The sequence below is a fragment of the Thermobia domestica genome, chromosome 16 (assembly GCF_964235325.1).
Source record: "Thermobia domestica chromosome 16, izTheDome1.hap1.1, whole genome shotgun sequence".
Classification (NCBI taxonomy): domain Eukaryota; kingdom Metazoa; phylum Arthropoda; class Insecta; order Zygentoma; family Lepismatidae; genus Thermobia; species Thermobia domestica.
The window spans coordinates 156755316-156776066 of record NC_137469.1 but is presented as its reverse complement, the minus strand read 5'-3'; the positions used below and the strand labels follow the sequence as shown (position 1 = coordinate 156776066).

Below are 20751 nucleotides of genomic sequence, written 5' to 3'. Positions count from 1 at the left end.
TTTTTGTTCCTGAGACAACAACTTGGGTACACATTTAGCAGCCACTCGTTTCATGTTCAAATCGTCACGCAAAATTGCATGTGCAGAATCTTTACTCACTCCAACATCTTCTGCAATCTCCCGCACTGTCAAACGGCGATCTGCCATCACCAAATTTCGCACCCGCTCAACAACAACTGCATTCCGAGCAGTTTGGGGCCTGCCGCTACGCTGCTCACTCTCGACTGATGTGCGGCCATCTTTGAATCGGTTGAACCATTGTTTAATTTGTGTTACACCCATAGCATCTTCTCCAAACACCTGCTGAATCTTACGAATTGTTTGGCTTTGAGAATCACCCAGCCTTTGACAGAATTTGATGCAGCATCTTTGCTCAATTCGTTCAGTCATCTTGCGAGAAACACTAAATCCGACGAACACTACCAACAGCACCTCACTTCGCGACCACCAGCTCACGACTGGCACACGCGAACGCGGTGAAAAAATTCAAGCATGCGCATTAAGGTTCCTCCTTCCACCGTGCACGGTGGCGCCGCCTGAGAATCACTACTTTGCGTGGAAAAAATTAAGGTCGGATACTTTTTAGACAGGCCTCGTACGCATGACATTATTAGAAACTGTGAGAAACGTGTATATGTTTTCGCATATTTTCAGCCCCCGATCCAAACCTGACTCCCCGAGCCGAAAATAATAATAATAATAAAAGATCTCATCAAGCTCTATCTGAATACAAAATTTGGTGGTTCTAGGTCGCTTCTTTCAATGCAAAAAGCTGATTACAGACAGACACACACTATTTTATTATATTAGTATAGATTAATTTATATTTAAGCTCATTTAGATAGTTACTGTACGGTATCTTTAACTATAGAGCGTCCCACCCTTAGATTGCAGTACAGGAATAAATGGCAATGCTTTTCCTTATGCCCATTGTTGCCAAACTTAGCCTGAATTTTAGAAATAGTTTCTTTTACTAGGTATGAATAAATTATTGTAGAAGATTATATTCTCTATCAAATAATCTATTTTTCTCACATCAAGAAGAATTTTCAAATATTGAAATAAATTGAAAGAGTGAAATCTTACTAATGGCAAATTCTAACGTCGCGTTAAATATATCACGTCATAAGTTCGGAACTCTAAGAGATACAACGATGAAACTTACACAGCTATTAATACCATATTTGGTGCCAATGTTGGAAAAGTTTGCATTCAAAAAAACTTTTTGAATTTTAGAATAAAAAATAAAATGTAAGAGAAAGTGCATATACTATTCCAATGCAATATCTAAAAAGTTGACTAGTGAGAAACTTTTTTATTTTTCAGGTTAGATGGGGGTGCAAAGCGAGAAAAATATTGAGAAAAGATTGAAATTATTTTTAAAACAATTCGCAGGTCAATATCTTTCTTTATTTAGGTTTTATGACTTTTAGTGTTAAGCATCAACTTTTCAAAGCGCGCGCATCTGACCAGAAGAAAAGCAGTGATAAATCTTGCCGATCCTATTTTCCTTATAATGTTTGTTTTAAAGTAACTGATGTAGAGTATTGTGCTATAACGATGAGTGTTTACTGTTGACGGTATGCGAGCACGAATCTACTGCTTAACGGAAGCATATTCGCAAAATCGAATCCTGGACTTCACCTACGATAAACATTGCGTCAACTCCACTCAATCTTACGCTCCACTACTACGCTTTTCCTTGAGTTGCACGCATATATATATGTATGTATGTATATACCTATAAGATGACCAATATCTATTAATAATAAGTCACCTCATTCCTGGTGATAAAAAGTTATTAGTTTTGTAATTGATTCATTTATAGTAGTCCTTAATGCTGTTTCAGATGCTGACAATTTTGACAATAAAAGTTGGTTTCGTTTGCAATTCCACTTCTCTTATTTACTTTGAATACACATATGAAAATGACAAAAGCGTTCATAACAAACAACTTTATGAGCTCACAAAGCAGAATGAAAGGCCTCTTTATTCCTCCCTCCCCCACATGCTTCTTAGGGAAGCAGGATTTGATAATTCTGTTTGGTTTTGTTTCCTCGCCCAACGATCTGTATCTTGTTGGCTGTTACTATACGTGATTTAAAGTCACAACTTCCGCGTTTGTTTAGAACGGACATAATGGGGTTTCTTTTCATTCTTCTTCTGTTTCCAGACTGATAGAGGTGTCACAAGTGAGGATAGAAACTAAAGAGGTTCAGTTCCTATTCACCATTGCATTTGTCATAATCATCATCATCATATTTTATTGGCAGGCCACTTGCTGCAACTCAGAAGCTTCCACGATCCACGGTCTTCGGTTAACCTCTTCGTCTTCACGTATGATTTTTCTATTTTGATATCGTCTAGTAATTGTAGTCTCTTTTCGTCCCCTCCCTCTTTTTCCTGCCACCATACCCTCTAGCACGTCCTTCATAATACAGTCTTAAAACATCGGAAGTGGGGAGAAGCCGCCTTCACAATATACTTTATGATGTAACTTGTTTGACAAACGGAATTGGATTAGCGGATATTTTGCTAACACAGACGAATGAGCGTTCTCGTACGTCACATTTTCTCGTCACTTATCACTATCACCCTACTCCAGTTTTCACTCTTATCCAAATTCAGTAGCAGTATCTTACCCATTGCTATTCCTTAGTTTGCCGCACAATCGATGCAGGAAATTTGTGTTTAGAACTGTTTAGCCTGTCATTTATTTCAATAATATGTTTTCTATTCGTTTCATATGTTCTCTCGATTTCGTATTGCTTCCATCAAAATTTTATTGCAACGATTTATAAACCATCATTTAAAAAAAAAAACTTCTAACACACAATTGTTAGACTGTTATTTCGTACCCTCCAATTCGCCGTTCTAAATGAATTTGCGCGATTGGAATTACAAAAGAGTTGAAAATATATGAATTTATGAAGGATTTATTTACAGACTCATCACTCTTTCTGTCTTTCTTGTTCTTTCTTCGAAAGAAAACATACGGCGGAAGAAATGTGGCAACAGCGCGCTCCATTTACTCTGTACTGCAATCTAAGAGTGGGACGCTCTATAGATAGTTATCACCCAACACACGGAAATTGGAACGTTTTAAATAATCCAGTTCAATTTTAGGACAGTTTAAAGAACTGTGACAAATATGTTCCTTAGTTGTGAATGAATTAAACTCCAATTCCTGCTCACAGTAGAAAATCACGATAGAAATAAATCAGCATATTTATGAGGAGCATTGTAAATGTCAGGCAAAAAGTGGTAAATTCACAAAATTAAGATTTGATGAGAAAGTGAGTGAACTTAGAAATTATTGTGTGGTTTTCTAGCCTTCCAAATATTATCTTGACCAAGAATGTTTATAAATAGAGGATATGTCCTTACAACAAAATCTTGAAGCCATACGTCACAGTTTCGCCAGCACTACTCTGCCCACTCCGACCAATAAGATCGCAATGTTTTGAGCCAACAATAATGGCTCAAACGAAAGTAGACAATCAGACGATGGCGGAAACGAGAGCAGCCAATCAAACGTGCCGATGCCCGTTTTTTTTTTTTTTTTTTTTTTTTTTTGGCTTCATTGATTTAATAGGATGAAGAAACATATGAGCGGATCCTCTATTTTATAACATCCTTGAACTTGCCTTGGCAAAATCGATCGATCAAACATTTTCATATGCCAAAATGTATTTTTGTTTTATTGGTAGGTGGAACACAACATCATGAGATAAGATGTACTTACTTGTCATAGGGTTTGTCTATTCGTAAGCGCCAGACAATTATCAATACAAGCAGGATAAACGCCAATGTGCCAAAGGCTCCACCCAACCACCACTTGAATTCATCTTCAGGGTAAACATACATCTATAGACAGAATAAAGAAGATACCAATATTCTGTAGACATTTTCTTTTCATTATGGCCAAATTTGAATCATTGTAATATGCTTTAAAATAAACAATAAACAATACATTTGAAATAATGAATTTTGTAGGAAGCTTAAATACCAATTTTCATAGTTTTTAACAATTAGTAAATATTACATAATATCTACGTAATACGCTACATAATATCTTCTTTCATACCTAATTTTGTAAGACAATCGAACCAAATAAATAGTCCTACTATGTTTTCTCTGAACTAGATTACTTCACTTAGTTTAGTTTTAGACTGATTCAAAAGCTTTAGTAAAGATAAGAGATTCTTAAATTGTAAAAGCAAATGTAATATTCTAAAGTAATCGTATCTAATTAATAATAGCTGTTATTATGTTAGCATTCAGACTCATGATTTGAACTTCCTGCAACAGCAATGAAGCATCCCTACAGAGTATAATTATTGTAGTAAAATAACTTTTAAGCACAAATACGTAAATTATGTTGAGAAGAACTAATTGTAACTTGAGAGAGTCCGATTTCTTCTTTCGTCTTGAAGTTCAAAGTCGATTTACAACTTAATGTGGATGCAGAATTCAAATAACATAAGCTTGTACTGGGAATCGAACCCGAGAAGGTGATAATGTTTACAATTTATCGAGTAATGTGATTTAAATAATAAATAGACAACTTATTATGTAATTATTATTGACCGTTATTTTATTGTTATTTAGAATAGGGAAGGAAATGACAGAGGAGAGTGTAATTAGAAAGGGATCTCGATAGGGATCAGTGGCGGATCCAAGGGTGGCGATCGCCCCACCCCCAGAAGAGGAAACTCTTATTCTATATATATATAAATAAAACCCATCCTAGAGTTTGGACCTCTTAAAAGTAGCTCTAAGTAGCAGTATTCCAACCCACCGCCCCCCAGAAGTCCGTCCTGGATCCGCCCCTGATAGGGATGCTGTCTCTCCCAACAATACAATACAATACAATACAATACAATACAATATAATACAATACAATACAATGCCAACAATACAATCTATCTATCTATCTAGAACATCCATCTAGAAGAGATAGTAACAAAGGTAGTAGAATGATTAGGTGTATTTGGTTTACAGATGATATGGTGCTCGTTGCAGAATCTGAAAAGAAAATCAATAAGATGTTAGGAAACTTGGGTAAGGGTTGAGAAGAATATGGGATGAAAATTAATGTTACAAAGACAAAAGCTATGGTGATTGGAGCGAAGGATTCGGTGTCAAATATAGAAGAAGGAGGTGAGAAAATGGAAAAGTGACTAGTTTTCGATAGTGATGATGTGAAGTACAAACATGAAACAAAAACAAAGATGGGAATGACCAAAGAAGCCTTTAGGAGGAAGAAAATACTATTTTGTGGGACCCTGGATAAAGAGTTAGGGAAACTACTCATAAAATGCTTCGTGTGGAGAATTGTACTGTATGAGTCAGAAGCATGGACATTACGCAAAAATGATGAAAAACTAGTGGAAAATTTCAAAATGTGGGTGTGGAGAAGAATGGAGAGAATTAGATGGGGTGGAGCGGGAAATGAATGAGCGAGTATTAGCAATGGTGGGGATTAAGAAGAGGAAAAGAAGCTGGTTGGGGCATTGAGTAAGAAGGAACTGTATCATGAGGGACATGCTAGAGGATATGGTGAAAGGAAAAAGAGAAAGGGGCGAAAGAGACTACAGCTAATGGACGATATCAAAACAGAAGAGTCGTACATGGAAACGAAGAGGTTAGCGGAAGACCGTGGAGCATGGAAGCTTCGCAGTTACGGCAAGGAACCTGCCAATAATTATGATTATTTTATTATTAATAATTTTTATTTGAATTTCAACTGCATCTCTTGTGTTACGGCTTCATTTTAAAGTAGCAACAATGTTATAACAGCAACATTTTGTAAATTTACTGAAAAATCTTACCATGTGACAGGTGTCTACAGTTGCAACGTTGGAGTACCGTGTATAACGACGGTTTTTAAGTCAAAACTTGAGCTAAGAAATGGAAACTCTAACTTTAAATGCGACAAAAAGTGCATAACATTTAACGTGTGTAAAGATGTCTAAATAAAATTTACAATACCTAACCCGTTGCTTTCCGGCAGAACGTAACTATATAGCACACCCCCACATTTAATCCCTTTTAATAAGGTCGTTATCTTATCAAGTAATAATGACTTTCAAAACTGATCGATACTGTACAAACATCTTATACATACCCTAAAAATAACCTCAAGAAAGCAATACTTATTATACTTTCGATCTACAGCAATGAAACGCTATTTGATTACTACTTGGGAGTTTCGAATGACGAAAATGATACCGTTTCCACAATTCTTTCGAAATCTATATATTATAATCAGAAATATCTCCAAAAACATATATATACTCAATTCACAAACAAACTACCGGTATAGAATATTATTCTCAATATTGAACAAAATAGTTGAATATCAATATTGAATAGTAAATACAAAAGCGAGCTTACTAAAGAACAGGTGACTCCCAACATACCACATTCAACTTGTTATGATAGATTTCTAAATATTCTTTACTCAATACTATAAGATCAGAATACAATCGTATTTCACTCAACTTTATAATATTATTCATATATAACACACAATAACAATAACTACTCTTTTACACAGTATACAATTTGTTCACTTACTAGGGAAGTACATGAAGTGGTACGCGGGGATCTGCATGTGTTATATATCATTAGAAAGGTCACACCGAATATAATTCACATGTGAAATATCTCGCTTGAATGGGGCCTGTAGGGGGCGTGGCGGCCATTTAAAGATCAGAACAAGGCTCGCTCCGAAACACCAAAAAACGTGAATAAAATAAGAAGCTATGGCGTAATTGTTTTGAGACGTGGTATATATAGATCTGAAAGGTAGCTAAATACGAATCTTACACCAAGTGTTTACAAATCAAAATGGCGGGTCCAACATGGCGGACACAAATTACAAAGAAACATGCTATGAATCTGAAATCAGGTATATGGAGATATTCGACGTCGCTGTGTGTGAATCGGATGCTAAAAGCGTAAAATTCAAAATGGCGGATCCAAGATGGTGAACAAAACGTAAAATACTGCTATGGAACTGAAAGCAGGTAGATAGAGGTTTTCGTCGTTGCTGAATACGAATTCAATGTTAACGTTGTAAAAATCGCAGTCGAGGGAGCTAATTGTAAAAGTCCTTGTCAAGGTAAAGTCATTGACTCGAGAGAGAGCCAATTTAAACTAATTAAAATTTCCAACATCGGGCTTCCGAAGACGAGAAGAAAAATCTAAATTAATTTTTATTGACCGTGTTCCTGAAGATGACTCCCTGTCACGACCTTTACTTCAATAAGGAGAGTAGATAACGAAGTTAGAAGGAAGAATAACAAGAAAAGGAGAAGAAAAGATAGGAGGGAAAGAGAGGAAAAGATAAAGAAGAAAGGAAGAAAAGTAGAAATATTACAGGATTTTCTTTTCCGTATCCTTCTTGTATTGCATACCGCTCATACCACTCTGACCTGGATCCAGGTAACTATGCAATTTTAATTTACCCAAACCCAGCCCATTTTATCTTTAAATTATATATATAAACTGGTATATTTACTTAAATTCCGGTAATACTTTGAGTTGCTCAAATTAAATAACAAAAATTTATATATTGAAAAAAAAAAAATAAACAGAATGTTTTACTTGGCTTTAGCTTATTCTTCGATGTTAGCTTGCCTTTCAGAGCCATATCAAACTAGAATCTACGTTATCACCTTGACTACGACTATGGTGCGTTTCATAAACATTCACATATATTTATACATATAATTACTGCACTTAATATCACAAGACAACACTAGTACTTAAAATAAAAAAAAAATCCATCCATCCACAAGCACACACACACTTACGCACAGGACGATGTTATTTTCTAAAGGAAAAAAAGGAATTATTCTATCTAACGTTTTGAGGACATTTATTGTACAAATCATAAAGAAAGAAGGAAAATGGGGAACATATATTCAGTAGTAAATAAAATCAAGGAGTAGACCAAAAATCACAAGAATTGATCATTACAAAATTATAGGTTACAGTATATATTCGGATAAATGTTCAAAACAAGATAAGGTAAAATAAAATTACAAATATATATATATATATATATATATATATATATATATATATATATATATATATATATATATATATATATATATATATATATATATATATATATGTGATGAAACGAAATAAAACAATAAAAAAAGAGAAAAAGGGTAAATTTTACTTTAAATGAGTTCGTCTCTCCTGTTATTATTAATTTCACATCTTAAAGCGCACGTTCACTGCACCATGTTAGGTGTTCTTGCACTAAAGTGCACATTTCTTAACAAATTAAATCCTTGCACAGAAGTTAACTTTAGTTGCCCCCTTGTACTACACGAGTCTGCGATCGTTCATTAAAAGGACAACTCATGTTCACGTGGTGTTTCTATTACACCTTTCTAAAACATTTCTAGTGGATATTTTCCTACATTATCCAGCTTTTCCACTACTTAGTTCAAATCAGTTTAATTTTTCTAAAGTTACATCCAAGTCTCAAATTGAAATACACTACAAAGTTTATTAATTATCGTAACGTCATAATCGTTCACCTGAGTTACAGGAACATCGGAAGGAAGTAAGTTTCAAAGAATTTATGGAAGACTTAAACTGGTTGTATCAATTTAAAAGATTAGGATTCAGTTGGTTAATCTCGCACCTTTAGATTTTAATTTCCGTCGCACTGTAACCACGATTACACTATGGCGAAGAAGATTTGGTAATTTCATTCTGGAATGGTTCTAAAATATGGAGACTAGGAAATTCCATTGAACATTCATCACTGTTATAACCTGCCCTTTAACATGCTTCATGCTGTTACATTCATATAGGGTTTAGTTTGTGACACAGGGTTTATATTTTTCCCGATACCAAGGATTCACATGTAAGATGGCATAGTGCTTTACATTCTACGACATACAATGATTATCTAACTACGTGCAACATATTTATGAAAATGATGACAAACACACACCGGCGGGGTAGGTAAAGACCCTTTAACACATTCACATATATTATCAACATTCACTAATATTTTCATCATATTATATTCATTTTACATATATTTACTTTACTTTTTATTTTACGCCGATTACCCCATTTCAATAACTTTCAAGCTTCATTACTCATTGCCATACATTAAATATAGTTACGTAGTTAAAATCACAATAAACATTTCAAAAAGGTAATATATTAACGAATCCTTAATTATTCTCTAAATAAGTTACTCAAAATTTTATGGCAGGTATTACAGAGGTTTTAGATTCTCATGGTAATCGTGGAAACAAAAGTGAAATTAAATTTTAAAAAAGGAGAGAATTTTCAATAAACAATTGGTAGGCCCGTACTATGTGGGAAAAAAGAAAAGAAAATGTCTCATACCGTGCGATCGATCTCAAACACAACTGGCCAAAACTAGTAGCATAAAGCTTTGTTGGTATTCGATAAGAGCAAATGACCTTACAAGTTCTGTCTGTCAATGTCTCAATTGACTGTTCCAAGTTAACTCTGCGTATGAACGATTTCATAATCGAATACAAGAATGTAAAAAAAAATGAAAAATATAAAATAAAATATATAAAGAGGGGGAAGGGGAGGTTTAAAAAAATACGTAAATAGGAAAGCGCAAGAAGACAAAGAAAACGAAAGAGAGAAGGGTCGTTAAGTGATAAACGAAGCTAAAAAAAAGGTAGTGTCGATTTTAGGCCAAAATTTATTTTTATTTTTTGAAACGAGGCGGGCTTAAATAACGCCACGCTGGGGTGTCTTCTGATCGGAAAGTTTCGCAAGTCCGTGCCCAGATCAATACATTTATAGGTAGGAAATAGTACTCACCGTATCCGGCCCAACCAATCAGAATTACGAACGGTCTAACCGTAAGGTTGGTTAAGTCTAGGTTTTTGAAATTTCTAAAACAATAACAAAAAAAAAAAAAAAAAAAAAAAAACTGTTCGATATCCCAACGACAAAAGTATGAGGTAAGATAATAGACATTTTAAAGAGACTATATTCAAACGGGGATAACCAGAATAAAAAGAAAAACATAAATTTTGTACTATCGAGTGGTTTGCCAAATTCTCATTAGTGGCTCCCAGTACACAAGGACGCCAACCTTGAAGTGTCGTGTAAATTTCCAGGCTATCTAATCTTAAATTAAGGAAATTGAAGATATAAGGGGGGAGGGGAGAACGACACTCTGGTATGGAAGTTTACATATACACAATAAAAAGGATTTCAATATTTTACACTCTTGTCCCCTCCTTCACTTGTGAACCTTAATAAATTTTTAAATTCGACTGGCGCTTGAGAAAGAAAAGAAATTTAAAAAAAATCCTAGGGGACTAACTCAGATTACTTCAGGTTTTTTGGGATCAGTTAGTCACTTCGGTTGTATTACTTTCATGAATTAGTTACTTTAATCCGTAGCTAAATACAGTGAAACCTCTGAATAGCGGACACCAATGGGACATCAATTTTTGTCCGCTATTGAGAGGTGTCCGTTACAGAGAGGTTACAGAAATTTAATTTCTCTCAATGGTAATTGTATGCAGTAATATACAGTAAATGCATTATGTATGAGCGTAGATACGTAAAATTCAATATGAAAACACTCCATTTAGTACGTATTTGAATTACTGGAACGGATAAAGAAAAAATTCATTTCTATTAAATAATATTATTGGGTTGGGAGATGTGTTAATATGTTCGTATACTGCAAATGATAATGCGTGTATGGTAATTTTCTTAAGGACATGTCATCATTTTGTAAAAAAAAAAATCCATTAATTCACATACCGCCCATACTAAAAGTAAAAATAGCTTTAAAAGGTATGCAATATTATTATTAAATACTGAAAATGTGGAGAAAAACTCACCAAATTTCGTGGGAAAAAGTCTGCAGTAGTTGTCTGCCGTGTACGTACATCCTACGGACACAAGTTTTTGTTCGAAATTTGCTTGCAACTGTTGGATCAATTGGAGAACTTCTGTTTCACCGCGATTAATGGGAAATTTCTTTGTCCAACCGTTTGACACGCCAATTTGTACAAAAGAAAAATTTTGATTTTCAAAAAAAGTAAGAGAGAAAACATTGTTCGTTGAAAAATGTTATTACAAAACAAACAATGTTTCTTTTGTTATTTATGAAATTGTCGGGAAAGATGCAAGGCCCAGAGGAAAAAGCACCAAATTTGTTAGGGAAGGTAAGATCCGTATAGAATTCTTGACCATACCACTAACTTTCATGAGTGTTTTTGCTTATTAAAGGTTTTCTAGGATTTCCACCAGAAAGCAATTTATTGCGGGAAGAAAAAAAGGATTTCAAGTTTAGCTTGAAGTTGTTCTGTTTGATGATAGATGCACTTGTGGAATGTGTGTGATACTTTCCTTCTCCTGTAATATATATCAGAACCGAGAATAATTGATGTCCGTTATGAAGAGGTTATTGAAATGTTTGGGGGGAAAAAAGGACTGTCCGCGTCCGTATCTGAGAGTGTCCGTAAAAGGGAGGGTTTTGCTCCGTAAGAGAACATATATTTTTGACGGGACAAAAAAATCTGTCCGTATTATAGAGGTGTCCGTTATTGAGAGGTGTCCGTTAAGGGAGGTTTCACTGTATAAGCTATTCAACATTTATCGGTATTTGTAATAAATTTTACTGAGAAAACCAATTCGTCGCCACCTTGAACCTTTTACAGCTATTTCTATCTGTTCACGCTTCGATTTCTTAGTCCATGTCATTCATAAACAGAACTCGAGTCAACAACTATTATGAATTTATTTGTACAAGGCAAACTCAATAGCCTAACTTAATACAACACTTGTTTCGTGTGAGTTTGCAATGTGAGAGCCAGTGGTCAAGTGTTTCCTATCTAACGATGAATATTTAATAGTAGGTCAAGTAGCACAAGTATATCTCTAGTGGCAAAATTCACTTGGCACAAGTATACTTTGGGGTGGCCATTTACATAAACAACGACTCATTTTAAAAATTCTATTACTTATTATCGCGACGACTCACATTTAAAGCACACCCAATCATTAATATAGCCATTTACACCACTATCAATCAATATATTAACTACTCCTAACCTACATTCGCAGTACCGGTACTCTTTAATAAATCCTCTACTCAAGTCAACATATTCGAGGAAATACAATCGACCAATGGCTAGTACAAATCAAACTCCCATGAACCCAAACACTTGTATCCGTAATATACCGAATTCATGTTTACCTTACGTAAATTTTTAGTAATATGAAAATTTTAGCTATTGGATTGAGTAATTTTGTAAGCATACTTTACTAGAATTCAATCCCAATTATTCTTAACAAGCGGGTAGATAAAACAACACGAGAGAATGTCTGTTTATAAAGTGACTGAAATAGTTTTTATGCTGTTAAGGTTCTAAGATACGGACTAGTAAGTTCTGTTAACGCCAAACGCGAAGTTGAAATTTTGCAATTACATAATTATTTCGAATTGAAAGAGGTAAAAATTTGCAAATACCGATTCATTTAAATACAACCTACTAAAATGAAACATTGAAATTACTCCAGTTATTGTTATTTTTCGAAAATATAACAAAATGTTCTTATTTTGGTAACATCTATTTTCTTAACCAGTCGACGACAATTGGCTGACGCTTGCGCGAACGCTATTTCCCTACTAGAGGGCGCTGTGAATGCATAAACTAACCCTGTGCTGATAAAAGTTTAAACATTTGAATACTGAATTCCGTACTAAAGCAAGAATAAAATTAATTTTGTGGTTAACGTTTTGTCCAATAAAATATAAGGAAACAAATAATTAATTGCATAAATATAACATTAATTCGTCCTCAATAATCCACTCACTCACACACAACTATTCAACTTTATTCTATTAATTTTATGATTGGAGGATTCTTTAAGAAACACTTGTGTGTCTGTTCTGACAGATGGTTTTAAAGAAAAAAAATTATAAACCAGATTTTTACTCATTGTTATTGACCAAATAAGGAAATAAACATAGAGAAACTTTAATTACTATTTAAGAGAAGAGAAATATTATCAAAAATATAAATTTAGTCTATTTCTTTTAGTTATTATTGAATTATATGAAGAAAAGTTAATTTTTAATGTAAAATGAATAAATTTAACAAATAAATCGAAATTTTCACTATTAAGAGCCATTATTATATAGGGTGTCCCAGGCCCGTGCTGGCCCACCGGGACACCGGGACGTGTCCCGGTGCGCCCTCAGAAATATCACAGTATAAATAATGGTACAAGTTTTTAGTAATAAATTCTTACAGTTTTATTGGTAAAGAACCCGTGAAAGGTGCAATGCGCCCTTTACATTAGGCGCCCTTCCGAGACCACATCAAAGATGAACGATTTTATTTACTCTTCTGTATAGCACAGTTATGTACAATAAATACGCACAGTTACTGTTGGCGAAGAACCCGTGAAAGGTACAGTGCGCCCTTTACATAAGGCGCCCTATGAAACATCACATTATAGATAAGTGGTTTTAGTTATCCTGTATACCAGCTTTGTTTAATAAATTCAAATACTGACTGGTAGTACAGAACCTGTGAAGAATACAAGGCACCCTTTACATAGGATGCCCTGCGAAATATCACATTTTTTCTATTTTATTCTTCTGTATTTCAGTTTTTTATTATAAATTCATATAGTTTCTATTGGCAGAGAACAGGTAAAGAGTATAATCACTTACAAAAATATTATAAAGTTATATAGCTATAAAACGAAACAATGTGATACATCAAGAATAGTTCGGATAGTCATACGTACGATGCATTTATGTAATACTATACTGACACTAGTCTCTAATTTACGATTTTTACGGCATCGAAGCTTTCACAGTCTTAATATGCATTCATATATGCGAGCATATTGATTGTTCCTGTGTGTTTTAAAGCAGTATTCGAATAATCAGTACCTGTTGTATTTCTGAAATATAGCTGTATTAATTTCCGTAAAATGTGGTTTTACTGTCACCACGGCACGGCGCGTCCTCAGGTTGTGGATCGAGGAGAAGGTCTCTGGAACATAGAGGTTAGCTGCGAATATACTGAATAAGCAGTCGCGGACAGACAAGGGGTGATAATCCAGCTTGAGAATTTGGTGTGAGGCTAACAACCTCATCCTGTAAAAAAAAGGATTGTTCAGATAAGTTCGCAGAATCCTCGGATCAGAACTGATAACTTGGCACGAATTCCGCAAAGTAAAATCGACATAAGATTTGGAACATGAAATGTAAGAAGTCTCTATAGGTCAGGCGTGTTAAAATTTGTAAAAAAATGAGTTTAGAAATAGAGGTTGGACCTAGTGGGATATCAGGAAGTTAGACGAGAAGGAAATGGAGGAGTCAAGTCGGAAAATTTTACGTTCTTTTAGGGGAACAAATTAAAAATTACCAACTAGAAACAGGGCTTTCCGTTCACAAGTGAATACGTAATATTAGCAATTACAGAGGTTGAATTTGTTAATGATATATTTTCTTTTACTTCTCTTAAGGGTCGGTGGTATAATATTATTTTAAATGCACATGCCCCAACAGAAAATAAGGATGGCGATTAAAAAAATACAGTTTTTACGAAACGGGTATTTGATCATCTCTTGCAATACCATATGAAAATTCTGTTAGGCGGTTTCAATGTGAAGGTAGGACCAGAGGATATTTTCAAACCGATTATAGGGAATAAATGTTTGCATAAGGAAGGTTGTGACAATGGCGTTAGACTCGTGAACTGTGCAATATCCAGAAACCTTATCGTGAAGATTACAAAATTCCAAAATCGCGACATTCATATATATACTTGGACTTCATCAGATGGAAAAACACATATTCAAACTGATCATGTTTTAGTAGACAGAAAAGAACAGTCTACCACAACTGATGTTCGGTCGTTCAGAGGAGTTGATTGTGATAGTAAGAGAGAGACTATCGTTGAATAAAGGAAATATTCAATATCTGAAAACGAAGCGGTTTAATTTTTTAAAATGGAGGAGAGTCAGGTGAGAGGGGAGCCAGATTGAAGTGTCGAATAGATTCTCGGTTTTAGAAGGTTCGGATTGCACTAGTGTTCACGATACTTGGTTGAAATTAGAGAAAACATTAAAATTTCAACAAAAGAAATATTGGAGCACGCAGAAATACGTAACATGCATTCATGGTTCAACCAGGAATGTACTAAAGTAGCAGAGAAGAGAAAACAGAAGAAACTGCGTTGGCTACAAAATCGGAACGAAATAACTACATAAAATTTCGTTGTCATCTGGCAGTGACTTCTAAAACTTCTAAAACTTTTAGAACAAAGAAACGCGATTTTGAAAGTTAAAATTAATTAACTTGAAGATAATAGTGAAAACAAAAACATTCCAAACATATATAAATGCATCAACGAACTTAAGAAATGCTATCAACTTCGTGCTTATATATTAAAGAAACCTAAAGGAACAGTTCTCACTGATATAGATAGCATCTTAAATAGATGGAAAGATTTCTTTGACGATCTGCTTAACACATAGCCAAAAACTAATGCGCGTGGAGATAGTGAAATGCATGCAGCATAACCGTATATTCCAGAACCTAACCAGACAGAAATAGAAATCGCTATTTAAAAAAAATAGACACACATCTCCGGGTGTAGACGAAATTCTGGTTGACTTAATTTTAGCTGGAGGGGAAAAATTGTAGAGCAAGATACACAAACTCATTATCTGGAACAAGGAGGAATTAACACAAGATTGAAGAGAATCAATCATTGTTCCAGTTCAGAAGAAAAGCAACAAAACAGATTTAATAGTTATCGAGACATTTTTCTTCTGTCAACATCCAATAAATTCTCTAATAATAACATAAACATTGTATTAGCAAGATTGACTCCATCCGCAGATGAAATTATTGGAGATTATCAGAACGGATTTAGGTAAAATCGATCAAATATTGACCAGATATTTACCATTCGACTAATACTTGAAAAGAAATGAGAGAATACAACATCCTGGCACATCAATTATTGACTTTAGACTTTGATAGGAGGGAAACATTGTACAACATGCTTACAGAATTAGCAATACCGTAAAATGTAGATTAATTAAGGTATGTTTAAATGAATCCCAAAGTAAGGTTCGATCAGAGAAATTCTTGTTCACGAGCTTTCACATTGAGAATGATCTGAAACTAGGAGATGCGTTGTCGTCATTATTATTTAACTTTGTTCTGGAGAACACGATAAGGAAAATCAAAGACAGCAATCAGGTCCTAGAGCTGAATTGTATTTGCCAGGTTATGGCGTATGCTGATGATGTAAATTTAATAGGTAATGATAGAATAATAGAAAGGAATGAAGAAATCTTAATTAACACTTGCAGGGATATAGGCTTAAAAGTAAATCCAGAGAAAACTGAATAAATGGAAGTTTCTCGGGATCGTAATACTACATTTTATTGATGCGTTAAAATACCAAATATTTTCTTTCGACAAAGTGGATACTTTCAAATATCTAGGATCATTATTAATAGACCAAAACCGTAATCACTAAAAAATTTGATGTCAACTTAAAGCAGAGATTTCGTGCTATTATTCAGTTAAAAATCTTTTGTTGTCGCTAATTCTGTTGAGGAATTTGTAGCTCAAAATATAAAACGATAATCATGCATGTTGTCCTGTATGGTTGCGAAACATGGTAACTGACTGAGGGAAAATCGCAGACTGAAAGTATTTGAAAACAAGATTCTCAAACCAATATTCGAACTCCAAAATGAACGGGAATGGGGAAAGGCGGAAATTTCATAAGGAGGAACTGCATAACCGTTTACCAAACATTGTTAGGGTCATCAAGTCTAGGAGGCTCAAATGGTCATTTTATGTAGCCAGAATGGAAGAAATTAGAAACGCTTTCGAAGTTGTAACTGGAAATCCAAATAGGAAAATGACCATTAGGAAGACCGTGGCGCAGATGGGAGGACAATATTAAAATGGTTCTCGTAGAGATTGAAATATAAAATAGAAACTGGGTTCAGTTTTCTAGTTGTTGATACATTTAGCTTCTTTTTATTTGACAGAAATGTTATTACAGGAACTAAAAAGTTTTTCTGTATTAAAGAGGATTTCGATGCGAGGTTAGCTATTAACGTTAATACTAAAACAAATTTGGTGGTGATTTTGATATAAAATGGCACCCATACTTTCTTTCAAAGTCTCTCTCTCTCTCTCTCTCTATATATATATATATATATATATATATATATATATATATATATATATATATATATTCCCGTCTCTATAGGCGCCCCTTTAGTAGACTTGTCCACCGCCCTCATTAGTGTCCCAGCACGGCCCTGGGGTGTCCCATTTCTAATTTCACAAAAAAAAAATATTATACCTAACTGTAATAGGTATATTACAACGTACAATATGACGGATCGAATGTGGCGGACCCAAAATGTTAAAAAGATATGTACAGAACGGGCATATGTTATTCTTACACATGTAGTAGAAAAATACCTACAGTGCATAAGAGGGCAAGTAGATGATGTTTTACAATAAACAGGGAACGTGTTTTGCTATACAATCATGCCAACATTGAGGCACAGAATGCGGGGCAGGTTTTGTAGTGCACATGAAAGTTTTATGATATGAACAGATTGCAATCATAGGCAATAATTATTTTACTACCAACTCCTTCCCCCGCCGCCGGAGAGATACGCAGAGATCGTCATGTGTTATATATCGTTGAAAAGCTGCATCGACTACTCTTCACATGTGTAATATCTCGATTGAATGGCCTCTGTAGGGTATGTTGCAATTATTTTCATATACCATCTGAAAATTCGAACAATGACAGTGAAAAGAAAGAGTTTAAAATATCATTATGCTTCCATAACTGTCTTCCCGGTTTCACATTATGTCATGTATACTTGTCAGCAATATGTATGATAAATGTCCACTCTCTGTAGTAGGGGTGGTACTGATACCGAGAAGAATTTCGATCTTGTGTGCTTTTCCAAATCGAGAGGATCGAGACGGAGTCCAGGCTCGTCTCGATACTCATATGTCTATTTTGTACTTTTGCACCTTTTATCCATCATATTAGATGCGTCATATTCAGGGCCGGCTTTAAGCCGATTGGACCGATTGCTCCAAATCGGGCCCCGCGCCTAAGGGGGTCCCGCGCTAAAGCTGTCTACTCTATTCTCCAGTTTAATCTTCTCTCCAGTGCCGTTTTAACAGCATATTAGGCCCCAGAGCAAACAAATGTTGTGTGGTCCCTATGACTAAATTTTTTTCCTAATACATGCAATTAATACATGCCATTCTGATCGCGGGTCCTTTGGCCAAGTGGCTCTGCTACTCTCGGTTGTCAAGTACAAACAACATATTGAAATACAGATACATCCATGAACTCCACAGGGAAAGGTATGACCTCTCTCTCTAACAAGTAAATGAAGAGTTTATATTAAGTTTTCGGGGATAAGCAAATAGTTTCTGAATATAATATTGCAGTAGTTTCTTTATTTTATACAAATTCTGTTGTAATGATAGATATTATGTTCAAGGAGTATTCTGCACACACCGCAAACCCCTAACACTCCTCCAAATTTCCTTACACACACCCCTGGGCGTAAAAAGTTTTTATCGTTCTTACTGATTGTCATGTGATACTATCGTGAATTCTGATATGGTATCAAATAAATCAGCCTCAGTACGACTTCTTTGCATATTGTTTCTCCTAAGCTATTATAAAAATTCAAAACCAAAGACAAACTTTGTCCTCCCCTGGGAAATATCCTGTGTATGTATTTTTTTAAACCAAGTCAGGAAAACCGAATGTACATTAGTGCGTACTGAATAAGTGGCTGCTTATGAAGGTTTGTCTTCTAACTCGAATAATCCAATGGAAAATGTGTCATCCATCTTCCATTAGTTCCTTAAGGTTTGTGATCATCTTATCACCATTTTATTTTGTCTGCAGTTGATAACGATTTCAAGCTGATTATATCTTTCATAAGTAGCTACCTACGATGTTCTCACTAGCATACATTAAGTTTTCCTGATTTGAATTCTTTCATAAAGATACAGCTGTTAAGAAATCTTTGAACCAACGAATTCATATCAATGTGCATTTCATTATGTCTTACAAATACAAATTTATGGAAACAGACTGCACGTATTTCTCGTAAAAGTCTAGCCCAATTTGATATATTATATGACCCCCCAACCTATTTAGGAAAAAAAGTCGAGCGAGATACAAGATGGCCGACTTCATGACAGCGTCCATGATAAGCATACCTTCAAATAGATGTCTACTTCCTCCCGATGTCGGTTAATGTGATTTTGTTTTTCATCACTTTACCCGTTTTAAAAATAAAATGAAATTTTCAAAATTGAAACACACTCTTATGGCTTATTCTGATAATCAGTTTTTTGGACACTGTGGCCACTTTAAATTTTGCTTACGTTCGTTTCCTGATATTCCACACTTCTCTGCTAATTTGGTCAGAAGACTAGATTTCGATATCGTTAGATTTACTTGCAAAAGATCAAACCTATGAAATACTGGTGCAGAACCTTCTTGAAAAATTGCGAGGCACCAGGGTAAAATATTATTTTAAAATTCATTAACTGTCTGCATTTCCATTTGAGTTATTTCTCTGAAAACTTAGTTGCTATAAGCAGTGAACAGGGTGAGCGTTTTCATCAGAACATTCTGCAGTTGGATAAATGTTATAAAGGGAAATAGGACCCGTCCATGATGAGAGATTATTGTTAGCTCCTCCTGAAAGAGGATTCCACAACATAGAAACGTGAAAATGTTTCGAAACTGCCTTTGCCATTAATCATTTTTCTTAACCAAGCTTGTAAGTAAACATGCAGGTTGTTCCAGGTGTAAAATGACAAACTTATCACATATGTTCAGGATCTCAATACAAGAAAAATGTTTTTGCGCGAATTTGGTCGGAAAGGCTTAGTTACAAGAACAGAGCTAATTAAAAGTAATTGCTCTAATTGGTCATTCCCCATACCCTTTTATTATTCCTATCTCCGTAATTAAACATTTTCGATCAAAGTTGCAGAGTTTTTCTTGTATTGAGGTTCTGAACACATACGCAAAGTTTGTCGGCTTTCCCCTGAACACCCTGTATATGAATACGCAATAACGATATATACTTAAGTTTGAAAATGATGTGATTGCAATGTTTAGTATGACATACATGTATTTCTTTTATTGAAACTTCGAATTTCTCATCATAAGCATCTTTTATTTTATATCAAATTGCATTTACTCCTCTCAGTAGTTAATCATCATCATTATCATAACAGAAAATCTGAAGATGATACAAAAAAAAAAAAAAAACTTGATTGCATTTTCGTTTTCAGGACGTGTGATTTAGTAAAGATTGCATTGTTTTATCTCTGCACCTTTTTTAAGTTCAAATTTGAAGACGTGTTATCAGTGCCACAAAGTTTATTATGTAAAAATACGATTCAAAAGAAGAAGCTGCACATCATACCATCAATCTTAGATAATTTTTACATTACCCTGAATCAAAACTATGGCTATTTCCACAATCATCGCCAAGGAGATATGACACAAAGAATTTTTCAAGTAACCAAGGATGATTAATGAAAGGTGGTGATTATAAAATTAAATTTTGTGTGCTCTTTCACCGGGAATCGGGCTCGAGACTATGTACACCACAGGCGCACGCGCTAACCACTAG

The 20751-nt window shown here is 34.7% G+C and overlaps 1 protein-coding gene across 1 annotated transcript in view; it reads right to left on the bottom strand.

Moving 5' to 3' along the window:
* The window catches only part of LOC145672824 (uncharacterized), a 96998-nt gene that overhangs the window by 15421 nt on the left and 60826 nt on the right, over positions 1-20751 (bottom strand). The window contains exon 9 of the mRNA XM_081741973.1: positions 3746-3867. Coding sequence (XP_081598099.1) covers positions 3746-3867 — 122 coding nt within the window. The remainder of the gene's footprint in view (positions 1-3745; positions 3868-20751) is intronic.